General features: G+C 33.9%; 2 protein-coding genes across 5 annotated transcripts in view; both read left to right on the forward strand.

Moving 5' to 3' along the window:
* LOC149798401 (receptor-type tyrosine-protein phosphatase alpha-like) overlaps window positions 1–21,333 on the forward strand; it is a 611,129-nt gene that overhangs the window by 73,998 nt on the left and 515,798 nt on the right. The gene's annotated exons all lie outside the window — the stretch shown is intronic.
* LOC149798402 (uncharacterized) overlaps window positions 1–21,333 on the forward strand; it is a 31,462-nt gene that overhangs the window by 8,411 nt on the left and 1,718 nt on the right. The window contains exons 2-9 of the mRNA XM_089963604.1: window positions 4,732–4,872; window positions 5,753–5,893; window positions 11,297–11,426; window positions 12,888–12,967; window positions 13,398–13,555; window positions 16,082–16,145; window positions 16,291–16,448; window positions 19,350–19,419. Coding sequence (XP_089819730.1) covers window positions 4,827–4,872; window positions 5,753–5,893; window positions 11,297–11,426; window positions 12,888–12,967; window positions 13,398–13,555; window positions 16,082–16,145; window positions 16,291–16,448; window positions 19,350–19,419 — 847 coding nt within the window. The 5' untranslated portion in view covers window positions 4,732–4,826. The remainder of the gene's footprint in view (window positions 1–4,731; window positions 4,873–5,752; window positions 5,894–11,296; window positions 11,427–12,887; window positions 12,968–13,397; window positions 13,556–16,081; window positions 16,146–16,290; window positions 16,449–19,349; window positions 19,420–21,333) is intronic.

Consider the following 21,333-nt stretch of genomic DNA (forward strand, 5'->3'; position numbering starts at 1 on the left):
GACCGAGTGGGGCTTATATAACAATTATTTTACATAAACGTGAATTTGGCATTGCTTGTGTTACATTTTTAAGACATCTTTCTAGGCATGGTCAAGTTCAACCATTATAATCTATAGTTAATGATATCCCTGAATTATCAGTGTCAATCAGTAAAAGGCAACTGGTGCAATGTTTGGGCATGGCAGCACATACTCGGAATCATTGCTCAAAATGTTTTCATTATTGCTGAACCCACGAAGAATATGTAAGGGAAGAAAATCAAGTTGTATTGGTCGAAGAAAGTAGGTGGCTTTCGATAAATTAAAAATTACACTGGTTCTTTCATCTCTAGATTTCAACTAATCATTTAACATATATTTTGATACAAGTATGTCTTTAAAACATATAAAATATGAACCAGAAAAACTAGTCCGCTATTGAGAATGAGTGCTTGGCTTAAAGATTGGCCTTACAGTAATTTGAAGTGTATATTAATTTAGCTCATTTTCTGACTCTTGTATTTACGGACTATGAACCCTTCACTTGAATCAGCCTGCATTATCGAGAGGTTAGTCCCCTACCGTTTGTTTGTTTGGATGTAAGGACTTGTTTTTCTGGTCTTTTTGTTAATAAGTGTTTGCTTACTTAATGGTTTATATGAGTGTATAGATAAGTCTTTGTCCATAAGTAACTATACTTTAACATTGCATATCTCCTTTCCCTCTATAGTATTTATATGTATATGTGTGGGGTTGGATAGTAAGCATGAATGTTGTATTATACTTGTATATAATAGTGACCATAATATACATCTCCTTTGCATCTATCTTTAAGGATATTGTGGGTCTGTAAGAATATGTGCTAGGATCACAACTCTGCACATAATTTAAGATCCCATATATTTTGGTCTGCATGCATGTGTCTAAATGCTCGTTTCGTAAGTAAAGATGTATTACTTAACAAAAATTATTTATAACTTGTGGGCTTTAAATTGATTTCAACTGTTGTTCTCAATATATCAAAAGATTTAGCTTATCAAACTTGCTTCTAAATTTCTTTATCAAATAGTATAATATGCAATTTATAATTTTTAAGTGCTTTATTATGTATTTTAGCATCTGTCGCATCTTTATCCTTTTAAATTGCTTTTAAATTGTTCAGACTGTTTTAACATTGGTTAAATTCCCTATCAATCTAGTACTTCTACAATTATTATTCCCTGCCATTTTCAATCAGCACAAACGATATATTAGTTGGGAATTTTAGAATTATTGTTAGGTTAGACCATATTTGTACATATATAACATTTTGTTGTCTCAGTTACGGGATGTTAGTGTAAGTTATATTCTCGGTCATTTCACTCAAGTAGGCGAGTTATTTTAGTGTCTGTCATTTTTTTACAGCTTTGCAATGTTGGTAATACTTTTAGTCAGACCATATTTTTGATATAGCATCTCAGAATTTTTAAGTCTCTTTAAATTTCTCTTTCATTCTCGGAATTTTTCTGTTTCTTTTATTCACTTATCTAAAAAAAATATTCCCTATTACTTTTAGACTCAGCCAAATGTGTTGCTTTGTTTGTAGGGTTTGTTTTATTTATATTTTATGTCATATATTTAAAATGACATTTTGACTTTTGTAATATTTTGTGTGCAATGCTTTTAGTCTCAGTTTAGAGACCGCACTTTTGGCTTTAATAATGATCGGTAAGACTGTTCACTGTTAAACATAGGCTGATGCTTGTCTGCAGAAGGGGGTGTTAGTAGGTGTGGGTAATTGTCGTTAAGAATACGGGATCCACAGCTATCATCGTTTTCGGCTGGTCGGTATGTACTGGTGATGGTGATGTTCTGTAGGTGTGGGTAAGGGAAAGTACAACTAGACATTGGTCAGTAAGAGTGGAACTTTCTCAGCAACGCCACGTGACATCCTCCATTTTTTAAATCTCATGGACACTAAAGTGGTCTTAAGTTAGGTTTCCATACGGCCTGAAAGTGTCCCCCAATTATAAATTAAAAAGGGTCTGAAAGTGTCGTGGAATATTCGATTCGCGTCTTTGCTCATACAGTCCCTTTGTGCCCATACTATAGAAAACCACACTACAGAATGTTCATTTTCCCCATGTCGACCCAAAATGATAACCGTGTGGACGTTTTTAAGATCATTTTCCTGTTCTCATAGTGTCACATTTTAGAAATGGCCACGGAATGTTGAGTGTCATATTATCATACTGTCCACATAAATTCCATATAACAAATTATAAAGAGTTTTACTTTGAAATTATATATCATTTGTTAAAATTATGTTTGATATCTGCTCTCCCAGCACTCCACTCCCTTATAACACCAGAATACAATATCATACATCATAATGTACATTTAACACCAAGTTATGATTACTTATGCTGATCATATCAACATATTGTTTAACATCTCTCAATTCTCCTATTCTATTTTAATTCACTGAAGATGACCACTGTCTTTCCCTACTGAATGCTACACATAGTGCTCCATATATTTGTTATTGATTACACTGTCATCTTTACCTCCAAATTTATTTACTGTTCTTTTATTTAAGCAAATGGGTATATAATTTCATCCTCAATGACTGATGTCTTTAGAACTATAAACATTCATAATAAGTTGTACATTGATGGTTATCTTTTGCAGGCCTGTTACGTATCATCTATTTATGTTGTTTCAGATGACTATTTATCTTTGCTAAGTTCGATTATCGGTATTATGCCATATTTGCATTGATATTAAATTAAATTATTCCTCGCTAAAGCTATGCAACTAATAGTACATGAATCACGCATGTTCGTGCATTTCATTTATGTTATTCTCTCTTATAGGTGCTATGTTAAGAGATATTTTAATTGAGATAGAGGGATTTATCTAAGCTTCTGACAGAACCACCTTTGCTTGCCTAAAATAGCTATAATATATGCCTCACCAAACTAGTTTACTCCATTAACTAGGTGAACTGAAAATGGTTAAAGTGCCTTAACATAAAAGAAAAAAGAAAAACTTCATGCCATCCATTTAAAATATAACAAATGAACGCTCTCATGCAAATAAATCGTTGAACAAAGTTATTTGTTTTGGAAAGGTTTCAAAATAGGAGATCATATGGACGAATATAATATAGTTTCCATAAATATGACTTTGGATCTTGGAGAGAAGAACACTATTATATTACGTACAAACACAGTAAGAAGTGGCATTCATTATTTGTTTTCTTTAAAAAACAACTTTGCAACAAAGATCAGGTCCTGTTAATACTGAAATTCACTTTCAATAAATGATGCCTAGTTGTTGTTGGTTGGACTTAAATATCAGAGATCATCAAAGTGTGTAATATATCCTAACCCGATTTGCAAATCTTCATCTTTTTCTAATAAATAGAAATATACATTTTCTGCTGTAAGAAATGGACAAATCAGAATGTATATTTTCCAGCATATTTTTTCTAAAGGTTCATTTTTGTAACCGTTTATACCATCGAAACTCGATAGCTTGTACATGTTCCCTCATGACAATGAGGTTATTGTTTTAGCTCAAATCACGACATATTTCCTCATATTCTTTAAACATTGCTGAATATCTCACAGATTAGAGTTGTGCCATTAGATATATTACGACGGTGAAGTAAAGTATGTGTGCACTACTCGCAATCAAGAAGTTAGTATTTCGTCAATATATCTTATTTACGTCTGTGTTGTCAGGAAAGTACTTGTTGTTTCTTTACAGTGATTGTTCTGTCTTCTGAACACTGTTCTTGTAGGGATAAGAGATCTTATATATTAATAGTTTCTTTTTTTTTTGTAAAGAAAGAAAACTCCAAAAGAAATAAATAAATCCAGGATGTTTAAGAGGTCTACCTCGCGGAACTCTTACCATTATTATTTTGTAACAAGAGTCGTTTATTTAGCATATCCTCGTATAGGGTAGAGGATTGTACAATTTGGCTTTTAACAATTTGAAATTTTCCCTGCGAAGAATTTCAGCAACGTCCAGCTGTTGTATAGTAACTATTGTCAAGGACCTTCAGGTATTGCTTTATTATATATCGTTTTGTTTTGTTTCCATGTTTTAATTTGTAATTGTCCAGAAATGATAACATATACGGATAAGGAGTTTCACATTTGCACTTAAAGTTTAAAAGTTGTCCAACACTTACATTTATTCTACTCTGACATATGCCAAAAATAATCTTGCAACATTCTTCTTGAATCATTTCAGTTGTAGTTTGGTCACTTTAAATTATTTGCAGTCGGTATTAATGCATAGTTGACGCTAACAGCACGGACTGAGATGTAAATGTTGCTGAGAAATGCAAACGAGTACATAATTTGATTGATTCCAGCAACGGGATGTAAGGTTCCAAATTTATGAACATGGTAGACGTTGGAAAATTTGCATTTCAATATGAGTGGACATGTTTCCCCTCCTGTTTTGGAGTGTTTTTTTGGTATCACAAAAAAGTGTATCAGGGGTATGAATAACTTTGCGAAACCATTGAACATTCGGAAAGTACAAGTGATGTTTAAATGATGAATTACATCATATGTTAAAATTTAAAACATTGAAGAAGGCCCTAAATGTTGTGTTATGAGGTTTGTGAATGTGCACACGTAGAAAATGTGTACGTTGTTAAAGCCACGAGAGCTACGTTGATATTTGAAAAGTTTACATTAAAAATTTCTACACTACTTGTTTCAATATTGTTAAGTGCCTACTATTTATTAGCATGCAGAAGTGGAACCTACGGATCCGGATGCAATGAAACCTGTGGCAATTGTTACAAAGGGAACAACAGTTGCTCGCTGACAGACGGAAGATGTATGGACGGTTGCGAGGCAGGATGGCATGGAGGCATATGTAAATTAAGTATGTCTATTTAAAGTACAATATTGATTTACAGTCCAACATACATTTACATGTATTGTAATATAAAGTGTAAAACAACCACCTCTCTCGTGGAATGATTACCACATGTATTACGATGTGGATTGCTAATATAGTTTTCAAATGAAAACATTTGTATGCATGATTCATTGATAAATATAGGCAATTATATTCAAATCCATATACCATATCAAAAGTTAGTGTTAATTATTTGTACATAATTATCTCAGTGTATGCTAATGTTCAAAATCATAGTTCAACGTTTTGATTTATAACAATTTAATTGCTTACGTCAATTATATGCAAACTAAGGTATATATAGACATGCGAAATTTGTAATGAAGATTGTTCACGAAGAATAATAATGTAAAAGATAATGTTTATTAAGATCAAAAGACTTCATATGCGCATCATTTCGCTAACAACCGAGTGAACGACACAGACGATTGTACGTCGAAGCAAGAGTCTGGTTATTGATAAGTAGAAACGAGTATTACTTCTGACAAAAGTTTCAGTTAGTATGTGGTATAATCTAAATGTCTGTTTACGATGCCTTCAGGCATTTGTTGATATCGTTGTAGTTTGGAATAATTGTACGTGTACATTGTATCATTAAAGGCTCGTTTTAGATTGTATTTACTAGGAGGTTATAATATATTTTATGTTAATTTCTGCTCGTGGAATTTGGGCAATAGTTATGTTCGTTCAGTCTGTAAATTATTTGCTTTTAGCGTGAAGAATCACACCGCTATTTCTAAATGGTTTATTCATACCCTGTTATTTTGCATTTAATAGTTATATTTAGGAAATATAATGCTTAGGCTCAGTGGAAAATTATCTTCGTTTCGTTTCATTATTTAAGAATGCGAAGCAGGAACATACGGATTTAACTGTAATGAAACATGTGGTTACTGTTTGAATGGAAATGACAATTGCTCCAAGACGAACGGTCAGTGCAACGGCGCTTGTGAAGCCGGGTGGACGGGTGACAAGTGTAAATCAGGTACTAATATTAGATTCCTAATATTTATATACAACTTTTACGAGTCCTCTTTAAGACGTAAATGAAATCGTGTATTATTGTAGGTTTGGCATTTTGTTATCAAAGTATTTCCAAGAATCATACTTCAATATTACATTAAGCTTTATAATGTTAATTTTTTAGGATATTTATTATGGTGTACCTGCAGATACAATCTAGGATGTTTTTAGGCATTGCGATTCATGTAACAATATTATAAATTATATTTTGGACAAACCTTTTCATTTATATAATTTACAAAACAAGTAAATATATTTTTGAAGAAAGATGACCTTAATTTGGTAGCCCTTAACTGGTACACTCAGGTTACGAACAAAGTGGAACAAACAATACTAATTAAATATAGATAATATTAAATACATATATGCATGCATACATACATACATACATACATACATACATACATACATACACACATACAATCATACTTTTAAGACTCGATGCTCACAAAGTAAAAAAAGAACAAAACCAACAAATTTTGTTAAACTTTAGAATTAATTTAATTATCAAAGTTATACATGAGAGGAAATGAGAGTAAAATGAAGTGAATCTAAAAATTATTGCTGATAAAGTTCTATGAAAAAGCCTTGAATTAGAAGTATAAGTTTCAAAAATAGAAATGTACTGTGCGCCAGGAATTGTTACGTTCCAATATGTTGTCGTTCAGAACTACTTCACACAATTTACAACATCTTCAGAATAAAATTAAAGTCCACAAAATGAACACTTACATTTTTCACTAACTGGTCCAAACAAATGTTTTCCTCTTGAATAATATATAAGTACAAGATAAAACACGTTTGCAGACTTATAACCGGAACACACGAACTGAGGATTACTTCAAAATCGGAATGAATGTGATTGCTCAGCTCTCTCCTTATATATGCTTTCTGTAGCGACTATATTTCACTATTTATCTCACATGACGCACCTTACTACTTATTTTGTCTCCGGAACTCCTGTTCATGTGACCTAGCCCAGAAAATGTGAAGTAACAGAAATCCATCCAAAGCTCATCAGCTATTGAGAAATGAATCCAAGGTGCCTTTAAATCTTCTTATCATGATAATTATTAATAATTATCAACACAAGTTAACGTCTACTATACTCATATCGCGTAGGCACAACCTAACTAAAGATATTCTGTACAATTTATATCCATGAATACAAATTATAAAGATTAAATAAAATCATGTACTAGGGAAAATAATACATACATACATTCAAAAATGTATAAGGTCCAAACAAATGTGTTTCCTCTCGAATATACATATACATACAAATATATTATATGCATTGATTTAAAATTAATTTAAAATTAACGCATAATCCTGTCACTCACGCTCACTGCAAATGTAGTCGTATGCAAAACGTTATACACGGTGAACCTATCATATATTCAGCAGAACAAGAAATCAAAGGTCAGAAAGTGGAGTAGACATAATATAAAAGGAAAGAGCATGACATAATTTATGGTTTTGAATATATATATATATACGCTCGCACAACAGGCTGCAGTTGCTGGCGGATCGTGTGTACCAGGAATCCAAGTGCGGCTTCAGAACAGGCAGGTCGACGACAGACATGATCTTCTCGTGTGTTCCGGTTGTAAGTGTTCTTCTCCCTTTCGACACCTCCAAGAGAAGAGCAGAGAGCAAGGTAAACCACTATACATGATGTTCATCGACCTCACCAAGGCCTTTGACTTGGTCAGCAGGAAGGGCCTTTTTGAACTTCTCAGAAAGATCGATTGCCCCACAAAACCCCGCAGCATGATAATTTCTTTACATGAAGATACGAAGGGAACAGTCCTGTACGATAGATCCTCCTCAGCCTCCTTCCCAATTAAAAGAGACGTGAAGCAGGGCTGCATTCAAGTACCCCCAGCATGTACTCCCTGCTGAGCAAACACCGCCTTCGATGGCTGAGAAACGCCCGACGCATGGTGCATGGGAGACTGCCAAATGACATCTTATATTGACAGCTGGCCACTGGCACGAGACGATTCGGCAGCCCCTCACTCCGTTTCAAGGATGTGTGCGAGAGGGACATGAAGGCATGCGACATTTCACCCGATGGCTGGTAAGTGCTGGCCGAGGACCGAGGCACCTGGAGACTGACAGTAAGCAAGGCATATCAATCGCTGATGCGAGTAGAGGCCAATTGGCGGCAGAGAAACGTAAGAGAAGGAAGAAGGCGGCAGCAACCACAGTAACTCAGACTTCCCAGTATGCCTGCACCAGCTGCAATAAGGACTGTCACTAGCGTATAGGCCTGCAGATCCACAGCAGACGATGCCAACAACCCAGAGACAGACAGCACCCTATGGACGCTATTCGCATGGTCTCTCGCCAATTATGATGATGATATCTTTATTGATATAGAAGAGAGACTAGTAATCTATGGTTTCAAACCAGACACAATAAATCAAAACGGATAAATCTAGAAAAAAGGAAAAAAACTGCGGCTGCATATATAGCGCAAATTAATTTTAAATATGAAACTAGTCTTCGTGATTTTCACCCATACTCGTTTTTGTGGGTTTCACAAAATCTATTAAAACGTACCTTACTGACTAGATAGGTCAATATGTCCTTATAAGAGTTGCCCAAAAATTTCAATTATAAATTATCATAAATAAAGCAAAATAGTTATGCAGTAAAATAAACGATGACATGTTGGATGGAAATTGCAAGATATTTGTTTACATGTACAGAAATGTGCTTACAATATATTCTTACATGCACCAAGAAATCATAAGTGGATAATTAAAATTATCAACAACAAAATATAAATATGACATAACTAAATTATTTCCATTTAGGATTTTTTTTTGTATCTCTTTATTATCTGAGTTTCGTGCTATCCATTTCTATACAAGATCGGTTGAAAATATATTCCTTTGTTTTTGTGTGGCATCGATTTAGACAGTTTGCCGACAAAGAGCTACAAAATAGTATACTAAAAGCCATATTTACTCAACTATTTTTAAATGGAGCAACATTGCTGTATACGTGCATTTAATTGAGTCTTGACTGTCATTTTGTATTCACGGGCATACCCAGTTGTCACAACAACTAGCTAAGGCTCGTATGATAGAACAATTCGTACAGGATAAAACCAGTATTATCATTGAATATGAATATTTGCAAGATTTTAACATAGATAAACAATTCGGCATATAAACTGCTTCTGATATTCTAAACGATCAATTTCAAAGCAACGCTTGAATAATGCCTGCAAACTGGAAACAATTGATGATTGTACATGGCAATCGTTAGCCAAACTAGGACCAAAAGCAAACAAACCTCAGGCCTTATATTATATAGACTCTCTCTCTCTCTCTCTCTCTCTCTCTCATGTCAACTAGAAAAAGTACATATTTAAAACACAGCTCCTACACTTGCAGTAAACCAAACCCTCTCAAAACCAAAATAGTTTAGGTCCACGGCTTTTGAGATTTGAGGGGTATTTCTGGATGTGTTTGATACGAAAGCAAAATATTTTAATAGTTAACTTATCTAACCGTAACGTGTATTAATTTAAGGCATGGTTAGACATTTTGATGATAAATTCAGACCAATCTCGAATATCATTTTAATAGGGAGCCAGCAACAGTTTCTGAGTTAACAGATCTATCGTTGAACATTTTAGTTTGTACAAGTTCGGTACAAGAATTGGCCCAAAAACAATTTCTTTTTCAATAATTCATGCGTTTTTGATTATATAACGTTTCGGGGGAAGCTACGTCTTTGATAAGCTCGAATATGTGCAAAGAATAATAAGATATGTATCCTATATGGTAATTGTGTCTCGTCATCATAATTTCTTCCAATCTAAGTTTGTTGGGCTCGAACTTCTTCATCATGATTTCTTTCAATCTAGATTCATTTGGGCGCTTTCGTTTAAACCTATGTGAGAATTTCTCACTCTATGAGCGAATGTTTAAAGTATACACCCGCTCTGCAATTACATTTAACAAAAGACCATGAACAAAATACGTGATATAAACTCTTACATTATACAAATACGTGTTTTGTTTCATGAAGATATTCAAAACGGTTTGCGATATATTAAATGTCAATAGTCTGACCGATTGAAGTACTGGCACATGCTATTCCTAATAGTTATGATGCAAATGCAAACCTAGAGTTCGGGAGATTTTAAATTGGTGGCGGAATGACTGACAGACAGTCTTACTATATTTCCCCGAAACATGTGTATGGATATTATTTTTCTTCGCTCTGTTGAACTTATCCATCCTATCTACACTACTTTTCACATGTTAATGGCTATTTTCGTTTCCGTCCATTCATTAACATTTCATCCGTTTTAAAAAAATTATCAAATATGCTTCAGTTTTATAAATGTTTTTGAAAATATAAATCGAAAGGTCTCTTCTCTCTGTTCTGGCAACTGACAAACAAGCTACTGTAATACGATTATATGCGGTACAAAATGTACCCAGTAGCCTGAGGTACTTATATAAATAAACAAAGAATCCCAATTGTAGCTGGTCATATCAGATGGGAAGACTATTGTTACTTCGTCTATGTGTAGCAATTGCCCATCTGGTCTCCAAATGTTACATTATAAATTAGGTTTTTTTAGGTATAAAAATATGACGCCATAAGAATGTTAAAAGCTAAACAATGTGCATAATAGCAATACTACTACAACTACTAATAATAATGCTAATACTATTACTACTACTACTACTACTACTAGTAATAATAATAATAATAATAATAATCCCGCCATTTACAAGTTATATCATCACAGCCCTCCCCCCCCCCCCCGAAAAAAAGCAAGAAAAAAAACAACAAAAAAAAAACAGCAAAGATAGCAAAGACACCGGATTGGAACTCACCGAATTTTTTTGGTTACCGGTTTTAGCGAGCCTCTCCTGATCTGCCAACGTCTATTCCATACCCATACACATTTTCACTCGTATGATGTGGTATTGTCACTTATGTAACAAAATTCAGTCGTATCTCTTGGAGATCTCTTTTTCAGAAATTACTATTCACTGAGCTTTAGCTATATATGAATTGCAGCGTCAGGGGCAAGATGTATAACAACCAGCTTGGTACGCTTCTTTATATTATGTATCCGTGCTCCAGCAGTTAAAACAACGAGATAACGCCACGTCAGTCATCCCAGCTTGCTCTTTATAGATTCTTGCGATTTTCCGTAGTATCTTAATGGGCGGTGTCACGATAATTTATATATCATTTTCTCAAAGCAGTTATCGCTCACTTGGTACTTAGGTTTATCAACTAACATGTAGTTGCATTCGTTTGATGACTTATTCTTGCCTAGGCGTACATATTTACCAGTTTGATGTGTTTTATGTGCATTCAGGTACGCTAGGGACGGTAACTCCTGTTGATGTTGGTCCAAATGCTGGTGTTATTGTCGGATCTGTGCTAGCAGCTGTGGGAGTGTCTATTTTTGCAATGGTTATTATTATTGTTATTGTGAAAAACCGAAGGTGAGAAATGCAAGGGAATTATTATTATTATTATTATTATTATTATTATTATTATTATTATTGTTATTAGTGGTTGTAGTGGTAGTAGTAGTAGTAGTATGAGTGGTAGTAGTGGTAGTAGCGGAAGTAATATTAATGTGCTTGACAACCTTTGCGATCCTATTTCATACGTCTTTTTTCTTATCTTAAATATCGTCGTATTGGTCTCAAAGATTTGTTGCTCCCAGGCAAGCTGATTTCTGCAAAAGTCTAACTTTAGTAGTGTTTCAATGTTCCGAAGCTGCTCCGGTGTTTTAGAGTTATTACCTTAAATGTGCCGCCTGCTATATGTATGTTCCAGACAATCCTAACTTTCCAGGCCAGATCGTTGTTTGTCTTTTGCATCCCGTGTTTCACTCACCAACGTGGCACTACTGCTACTACTACTACTACTACTGCTAATAATAATAATAATAATGATAATAATAATAATAATGTTACGAAGAAGAAGAAAAATAGGAGAAAGTGAGAAATATCATTTACATGATATACAAAGTAACACCAAACTCGTGTGATCCTGTTTTTCCTATCATGTATGTTAGTTCCTCACTTTTCTTTCTTTTTCTCTTCCTCTTCTTCCAACTACTAATATTATCGCTATTATTGTCGGTATTATTAGTATTATTATTATTATTATTATTATTATTATTATTCTGAATCTTTTAAATTTGTATTTGGTTTAATCTTCGACGTAAGACGATGAAAAATAGACGGCGGTAACCGTATCGTTTCATCTTGATATTCATTACATATTTAATAAATCTAAATATTTGTTTGGACACTATGTCCTTGACAAATAAGAACTCATGATTCGTATTTATACAGCCCTATCATGCTGTCAAGGATTTAATGTACCAACTTTCCTTCATACAAACTAACTTTATCTAATACATCATAAATTCTATATCTTCAAAAAATATGGCGCTCCTTAAGCACTTGTTTGCGTTCTGTTGTTTTGATTTGATTTGTTTTGTCTTATAATATTTTTAACCTCAAAACACCTTATACTGAGACGCCAATATAAATTGCAGTGATAATACTGTTTTCAAAACTTATTTTGCTTTCTTGTACAAAAGGGTAAACAACAGAATAATATTGCTGGAAATACTATTTATGACATTGGATGCAACTTTAAAAGTAGATTACATTTAGTAACATTTTCTTATGAAGCGACCGATTTGTATCTGAACAGCAATAACTTTATATGTTCTAGCTTCTTGTATGTTTGGCTGTATTTAATAAATTTAATTTCCCTGTTACCGACACAGAAGAGATACAACGTGGACCATCATTATATGTGGATAGAAGCATCCTTATTAAAGTATGATGGAATAACGAAATTACAGTAGGAATTCTGTTCAATATTCAGACAGAATCTCTTACGTCATTACTGAAATATACATTATTGCATTTATTTTAAAGGAAGAAGGATAACAATGACACAAGCACAGAAACTGTTACAACTGCCACACATTATGCTAATTTGGTAGTTGGCAACCCAGGTAATTGTCATTATTCATTATCAAAATATATTTCACAGTTTTTTTTCTGCTTTCAGTTTGAGAAATATATGTTTCAGTGATGACATTTTACTATAAGATGATCACATGTGATTAATTAATACGGTAATATTTCTTGTAAACATGCATGTTCCAAAAGCAATAAATATGGTAGAGGCACTCTACAGTTTATCTACATCAATAATCTAAAGAACTCACTGACCATTTTACTTATAACTTAAATTACATTTGCCTGACATATATTATTATGGGCTATACTATACGAAACTGATTTCTACAGTATTACGCATGACGGTACGTTACTCACATAGATTAAACAATTACGTATAGGAAACAAACAACATGGACTTTTCACTTAAAAAAGACAGAGTTCATCTCACCCATTTCAATCACCCATATTTCATTTATTCAGATGCAGCCTGCAACATCATCGTCCATTCTAAAATCGAGAAGGAAACTACAGTTTCTGCTATTGAAGAAGCGGGTCTGCAGAAAGAAACGCCGATTGGAACGACAAATAGTCATAGTGGCGCAAAGGAACCCGATGCCCCTGTGCATAATAATTACGAGGTATTGCATACTATATTTAACTTGATACTTCATTTTTGATTTAGAAAAGAAAATTAAATCCCTCTTGAATTTTATTTATTCATTATATATTCTTATTGTCATAGACACACAAGTATAGATAAACGTTTTGGGCACTTGATTCACATCTTTGAAAACTTTGGATACATGCATCAATATATAAATAAATAATTCAAATAAGGCCGTGTTTGTGTTTGTGCGTGTGTGCGTATGTGTTTCTGTGTGAGAGAGAGAGAAAAAAATGTACTGTCTAATTTTATATGAAGATACATGAACTATCATTCCCAATACATATAGCCATTGCAAAGATTTAGCTGATTTGATGAAGAGAGAAGAAAACAAGAGATTTAGTATAAATTAGTTTCTGGTTCATTGCTGCAGCAACCTTATGTGGTCTTTTTATTATATGAATATATGCTGACCACAACCTTCTTTAGAAATAACTTGCTGCATTGAAATACGTTTATGTAACTGTTCCACCTCTTTAGAAATAGTTCGCTTTCTACACTCCTAAAATCGACTGCGTAAAAGTTGTGTAAAGCTTGTTTAAAAGTTGATATTTGAGAAATTACCAAATTATATATGCAACTTGACTTTTCAAGTGGGAATTTCCATATTTTTGATCAGGCATTTGTGAATATTTTTGCTACAAGTTTTATTAAGTAGTTTAGAGCTGATGCATGGTTCTGCGAATGTTCTGCTGTCTAATTCCAGAATTTATTTAATATTGATATATTGTTCTTATTAAGCGTTAGTATGATAGACTATTTGTTTGAATCGTAAAATGATGAAACTGATTCATACTAAACAACTGCTTCCTATCGTTCACTAGGTCGTTAATTCTTCTAATTCCAATTTCAAAGTAATTATTATAAGAGCAGCCCTAATGTTATAATTGTGCCATGTGGGACTGTCGAAAAAATCAAGTGGCGTATCAACTGAAAATATATTTTCGAAATTGTCCAATGAACCAGACATGCGTATTAAGTGGCCTTCTTTTAGGGGCCTTACCAAACAAGTGGAATTAGTCATATTATTGGCAGGTTGTCTCTAAGATGTGTTTCCATTTTGTTGATGTAGCTGTAAGTCCTAAATCCAAGTTATCTGTGATGCTTCTACAAACACAGATACATTAACGTTCCCAAACTTCCCCAATCGTAGTAATTATAAATAACCTTTCGTCTGATCTTATTAACTGAATTATTTCCCCACACATTTATAAAATATATTGTTTATTTCACTTGTAATTTTGTTTTGATGGCGATGGAAAGGATTGAAGCAGATGATTTATTTGTGATGATGATAAAGGTGTTATACGTATGGCAATTCCAGTGTTAAAACGGTATAATTAGGATTTTGACTGATCGAATATTCTCCATTATTAACTTTTATTATTTTAATATTGGGATTTTCTCTTAATATGTGGGCGAGTATGAATCCAAGGTGTATACATTTATAAAGAGATAAGGTGTGTCCTTTCCTACATCGTCTTTGGATCTAAAACCAAGAATATATATATATATATATATATATATATATATATATATATATATATATATATATATATATATATATATATATATATATATCAGTATACTATAACACACGATTCTCTATTATTTTTTATAAACCAAGCCATAATATATTCCAAATCCAGACGTCCATTTCCAATCTAATCAATTTTGTTAGTTTAAGGCTTTGTCTAAGAACTATATTATTATACTCGCAAACTTGTTGCCTCTTTTAGCTGTTAATAAAAATATATGTATGTGCGTATGTTTTTCCGCTCTTGTGGCCTCAGTTGTTAAAGCGTCCGCCTCTGAGTTCGAACCCGGCTGAGTCATACCAAAGACTAATATGAATATTACTAACAACTGCATCTCTAGGCACTCAGCATTCAGAGGCTAGTGTTAGGACTGATCGTCCTGGTGTCAGGATAGTGTGACTATGTGGGCAATCATTTTACATGTCTGCGGCCTGATGCCCCCCTGCTAGACATTACTATAAACTGTCACACTGCTGAATTCTTAGCGATATGACTGAACATTTGACTGAGCTAGGTTGAAGACCCAAATAACACACACACACACTTAGAACAAACAAAAGCTGAAGATTAGATTAAAACGTCATTGTTATTAGATGTATCAATATAATATAATTGGGTAATTCTGGTTGTAATCTTATAATGACATCTTCGATTGAACAATGTTTGACGTATTGAAGTTTCATTCCATATATAGCTGCATGAATGAAATTTGAATGTGCTCCAATGTCTTACGCTCTAAATTGTATGTCATACCGATCCAAAATCTTGATTCCTCAACATTTGTGAAGAAAAGATTGACAATGAAAAGATATTTGTTTAAAAAGATATACATACAACATGCATTTAATAGCTAAATTCTTCTAAACAACAGTACCAATAATTTCAGAATCGAAATATACAAATTATACCTTTTACGTTCACATATTATTTACAATTCTCGTAACTATTTGTTTTCTTCACAGACACTACGGGATGTCACTGAGTCAACTGAATCTGCTTATTCCACAATAGACCATAGCCTCATATGTAAGTCTGCAGCAGCAATATTTAGAACGGAAGAGTGTTAGATAAAAAGATTTGGTGTTTGAAGTGGATGTGTTATTGCTATATTAAAAGTGAATTAATCTGATTGTTTATATATGTTAACTACATTGTTGTGTTTCTTATGTAGATGACCAAAACATGAAATCCATGGAAAACTGCAACAGTTATGTTGAAACCTTGCAGTCAATTGAAAGTGCATTGAAGAGCGTAGAAGAGGAAATAAGTGTTGTACTTGATAGGAAAGAGAAAATCCTTTGCAAAGAGCTTGACAGAGCTAGAGCAAACGTAAGCTGAAGATTTACCAAATTTCTTTTCTAGCGCTTATCCAAAGTCAGATAATATGGATTGAATGCATGTGACGTCTGAATCACGTCAACATTTGTTAAGGAATACTTTTATTTTCGGAAAACATTAAATACATCCTGATTAGCTTCGTATTAATGTGGTCCATCGCAACAGTTTATATGTAACAATTTTGTTTTGCTAATATATAAAGATAAAAAATGTATCCCGATAGTGTAAATGGGGAAATAAGGGCAAATGCTGAAATTTTGTTTTGCCAACACTTTAATTTATAATAATGTGTTGCTTTCTGTGTTGTGTGCCATACATATCTTGTGCCAGTATGTTCAAATCATGAGCCCAAAGCGAACATAACTATGTACTGGAGATTCTCTGGCTGATTGCTAAACTATATATGACGTGTATGTTGCCACACTAGCGTGCACCCCCATTCCTTTTAATTCATATAAAAGTTGCACGTTTCCTCAACTGGAGAGTCATGTAATGATGCTCTTGGTATTCTCAAGCAAATACGTGCAGTGTAGGTAGAGTTATAACATATTGTGTCTCATTATTAATTGAACCATATGCTACTTGCCATTTTGGGATTCTAATACATATAACAAGAGAAATAATTTTACATATGAATGAAGAACAATGAATAAGAATGTATAAATGTGTTAATAAGATGATTGAAGTGGAAACACAACCTTGGTTGACACATTTAAAAATATAGTGATTATTCCAGTTAAAATGAATAATACCAAATATAATATGCATACTGTAAGAATACATTTTCAGGGTTATTCCAAAATAAAGTGTCATCACACCGTTACAAGATTTATTTCGCTGATCCCATATACTGCTCTTACAGCCGGCGCTTTCAGTAGTTTTCACAACTACCATTGTAAAGCCTCCGTTGAAGCAACAGTCAACCGATACGTTACCCTAACGATTTAAAGAACCAACGCCATGTTTCTAACCCGTTATTCATTTGAAAGTATCTTACAAAATGATGTATCATAATTTGTGTCTTATCTGAGTTGATATAGGTTTGTTATCACTGTACAGTATACATATTTCTCTCGATATAGTATTGAAACCGCTTTACTGAGAGTATTGAACGACCTTTTCTCTGCTTTGGATAGTGCAAAGATTTCAGTCGTCACTCTCTTTGATTTGTCCGTGTCATTTTACAAAAGAGATCAGGACATATTACTCCCCTGTTTCCATGAATGTGAATGTGGTATTCATATGAATATATGAATGTGGTATTCACGATACAGCCTTACTGTGGCGCAAGTCCTGTTCAATCAGCAGGACACACCATGTGTACTTAACTGGAAAACATTCAAGCTCAGTCGGTCTATGTTTTGGTGTTCCACAAGGCTCTGAGCTCGGCTCCGTTCACATCATTATATATACCCATCCGCTCTCAAGTGTCATAGATCGGCATGCGGTGTCTCCACAAATATGGACCGCTCAGGTGGCCTGAAAGTAGAATTGTCCACCTCGAATGTGGGATTTCGCGGGTTTGAACACCACCTGGGTGATAACAAAGATTTATTAAAATGTTACTCACATCTGACTCGCTTTGTGCTCAGCATTAAAAGATCACTGTTAGGTCTGGCTCGCCCTTTGTCAGGATAATGTGACTGGGTGGGACATCATGCTACGTGTCTGCGGTATGATGCCCAAGTTCTAGACATCACTATACATTGCTACACTGCAGGCACCGTAGCGATATGACTGATAATTGTTAAAGTTACGTTAAAAAATCCAAAACGCACACATGAGGACACTCAAGTATTCAAAAAACTAGTTGCCCATATGAAGTTGATGCTACCAAACAAGGCTTAGACGGGTGGATTTCCGATGTGAAATCATGGACAACACGTAACAAGCTGCAGATGAATCAGTATAAAACTGAAGCCATCCTGATCAAAACGCAGATAGTTTCAAATGCATATCTTTTACCTCAGGCAATAAACATTAGCAATACCAACATTAAATTTACACTCTCTGTTCCAGGTATAGATGTCATTTCCGACCTTACGCGCATATTACACAAACATGTAATGAACACATGCACTGCTTCATATCTGAAACTGAAACATCTGCTCAATTCGCAATGTTCTGTTGGTTGATGCCACAAACCACGGTTGTGTAGCTTCGTTCTTTAAAACGCTGGACCATCGTGATTCGTTTATATATAGTTCGCCTCAGTATCTACTATATAAACTTTAACATTTTAAAACACTGCTGCTTGGAGCATACTGAGAGTACTAAGAATTGAGCGCAGCGCCTACATATTACGTAAACTTCATTGGCTACCCGCTAAATTCAAATTAAAAAACGAGAAAGAAATGTGTTTACTCTGTTGCTTTTGTGTGATTGAGTCCAATAAACCTATCTGACTTCACATATATATATATACTCCGCATGTTGAAACTTACGCTCATGTTTGGAGACTTCCACTGTTAAAACAAATTCATACTACAACGTTGTTTTGCCTAACAGTGCCCTCCTACATGGAGCAAATGGTCTTAAAATCTTAGACATAGGACCCTTGTGTCCTCATTCAAGAGTACTCTTAAGACTCATCAATTTTGACTCCATGAACATATTTGAAGAACTCATTTATGTAATTTCATGATGGTGTTTCGTAATATTGATGTTGTATATGTTTTTTATGTTATCTAATATTGTAAAGCTCGTAGAGATTCTAAAGATTAGGAGTTGTACTAAGTCCAAAATAATATTATTATTATTATTAGTAGTAGTATATCCTAAGCTATAACGAGTGGTTAAAGTAACAAGCTAGAATAATCTTGTAAACATATTTAGATGAGCTCTAAATAATTAAACTATAACTTACCAACCTTTGCAAAATTTTCAAAACAGAAACTCCGAGATAAGAGGAAGCAAAAGCACTCTACCCAGTCCTACATAGACAAAGACTACACTAATGTCAGTAAGTAAGCAAAGGTGTCCAAGATGAAAAGAATGCATGCCCGATAAGACGATAGAGTACTTTCACATTTAAATATATATGTGTGTGTATGTATGTATGTATATTGATGTGAGAAAGAGATATTGTATGTGTACGTTGTGTATTTGATATAAAACGAAAGGCATATATTTTCATTAAACGTAAACGAGACGATCCTAGTTTCACTTCATGACACATTTATATCACGACTGATATATAAACGATGGAGCATACATATAATGCATATACAGCATTTACACTACACCATAGTACACATGTATGCATCCGACGGCAAGAAGATCTGAAGTTAAATTTTCTTGTCTTTCTGTCATATTGATTACAAGGAAAATATAGTCTCAGGATGAATAATTGCATAATGAATACATAAATATTAGACAGACAATCATATAATTGAATACATTGCGGAGAAGCAAAGAGTCCTCCTGACCAATTAATATATATATTAATATATATATATATATATATATATCTTATCGAACGTTTGAATTCTCCACTACATAGTCTGATAAATCAGGCTCGAACCTGTATTAATACGAATAGATATTTGGTGGGATAATCTCGCCAATTCTCTAAAATGTGATTTTCCATGCAGACATTCTTGTCCACACTTATCAGTGTGCAGTCTAGACGCTTACCGATATTTCTTACGGACTTTGGTTATGTTTAAATAAAGGATCCTTTTGGCACTATGTACAGAATATTTCCAAATCCAATATTTTGTCCACGCAGTTGTAAATGCATGCTATTAGGACTTTATAGTCTTAACTTTATAAATCAAAATGATCGAAAGCAACCAAGTTTGGAAGATTCAACAAGTAATTTATTTCATTAGAATATAAAGTAATATTTAAGAACAACATTGCCTTACTGAGTCAATCAAAATAATTTCCAAATGGTTCTTAAATGATATCGCTAGGCGTTGTTCTAGAAAATGACGTCATCGATGTAAGCGTCAACATTAGATGTAGTCATATTTATTAAAGACTCTAAAGTTTGCATAGACTTGCTATGCCAAACAATATCATTTTATATTGATAAGGTCTATATAGGGTTACGAATGACGAAATTTCATTGGCTCTTTCCGTGAGTGGAATTTGCCGGAATAATTTCAAAGGTCAAACCTGGAAACATATTTAGCATTTCAATTTTGTCAATGCAGTCATCGATTCCAGGTATTGGAAATTAATATGTTCTTTGTCACGCTGTCAACTATAGAACTCATGATCATCATCAATCTCAAGAGATCTAGTCACTGCTCGAGCAGGGTATAAGGCAGTGATATATTTTTCAATAGGAACGACTTTTAGATCCATACAAGTCTTGCCAGTTACAAATGGATTAAACACAACCTTATCTGCAGTTGCCTCATTACCTAGAAAATAAATGAATACCCGTATTAAATACGAGCTGGTGGGTATGATGAAATGAATGCATGAATACTAATGGACAAGTGAAGTAGCCTGAGGATACATAATTTTGATCTCTTGAAAATATTTAATTACTGCTCACTATAAACACTAGCGGAATTTGGATCTTCTTCAAACAAAAGAGCTTAGCATAAGTGATCCTATATAATGTTTGTTCATACTTCACACTCACAAAGCATAAAGGGCTGTGCAATGTGTTGGCCAAGGAAATAGGTGCCGTGTAATTATTTTTGCATTGATAATTTTTCCGCCTCAGTTTATATCTATGCAGACGTAGCATCTCTACATTTATCTGGTCTACGCTCAACTTGCTGCATGTCTCGAAATGATCCACTGACATCGACACTGTTAATTCTGCGGGCTTTAGATTTACAAAGGTCTCTTTTTGTTCCAGGGGAGACCGAGACACATATCAGAAAGGAATTATATCCATGTTCATATGCCACTT

The sequence above is a fragment of the Sinohyriopsis cumingii genome, chromosome 6, assembly GCF_028554795.1.
Source record: "Sinohyriopsis cumingii isolate HCF-2022 chromosome 6, ASM2855479v2, whole genome shotgun sequence".
In the NCBI taxonomy this organism is placed as follows: domain Eukaryota; kingdom Metazoa; phylum Mollusca; class Bivalvia; order Unionida; family Unionidae; genus Sinohyriopsis; species Sinohyriopsis cumingii.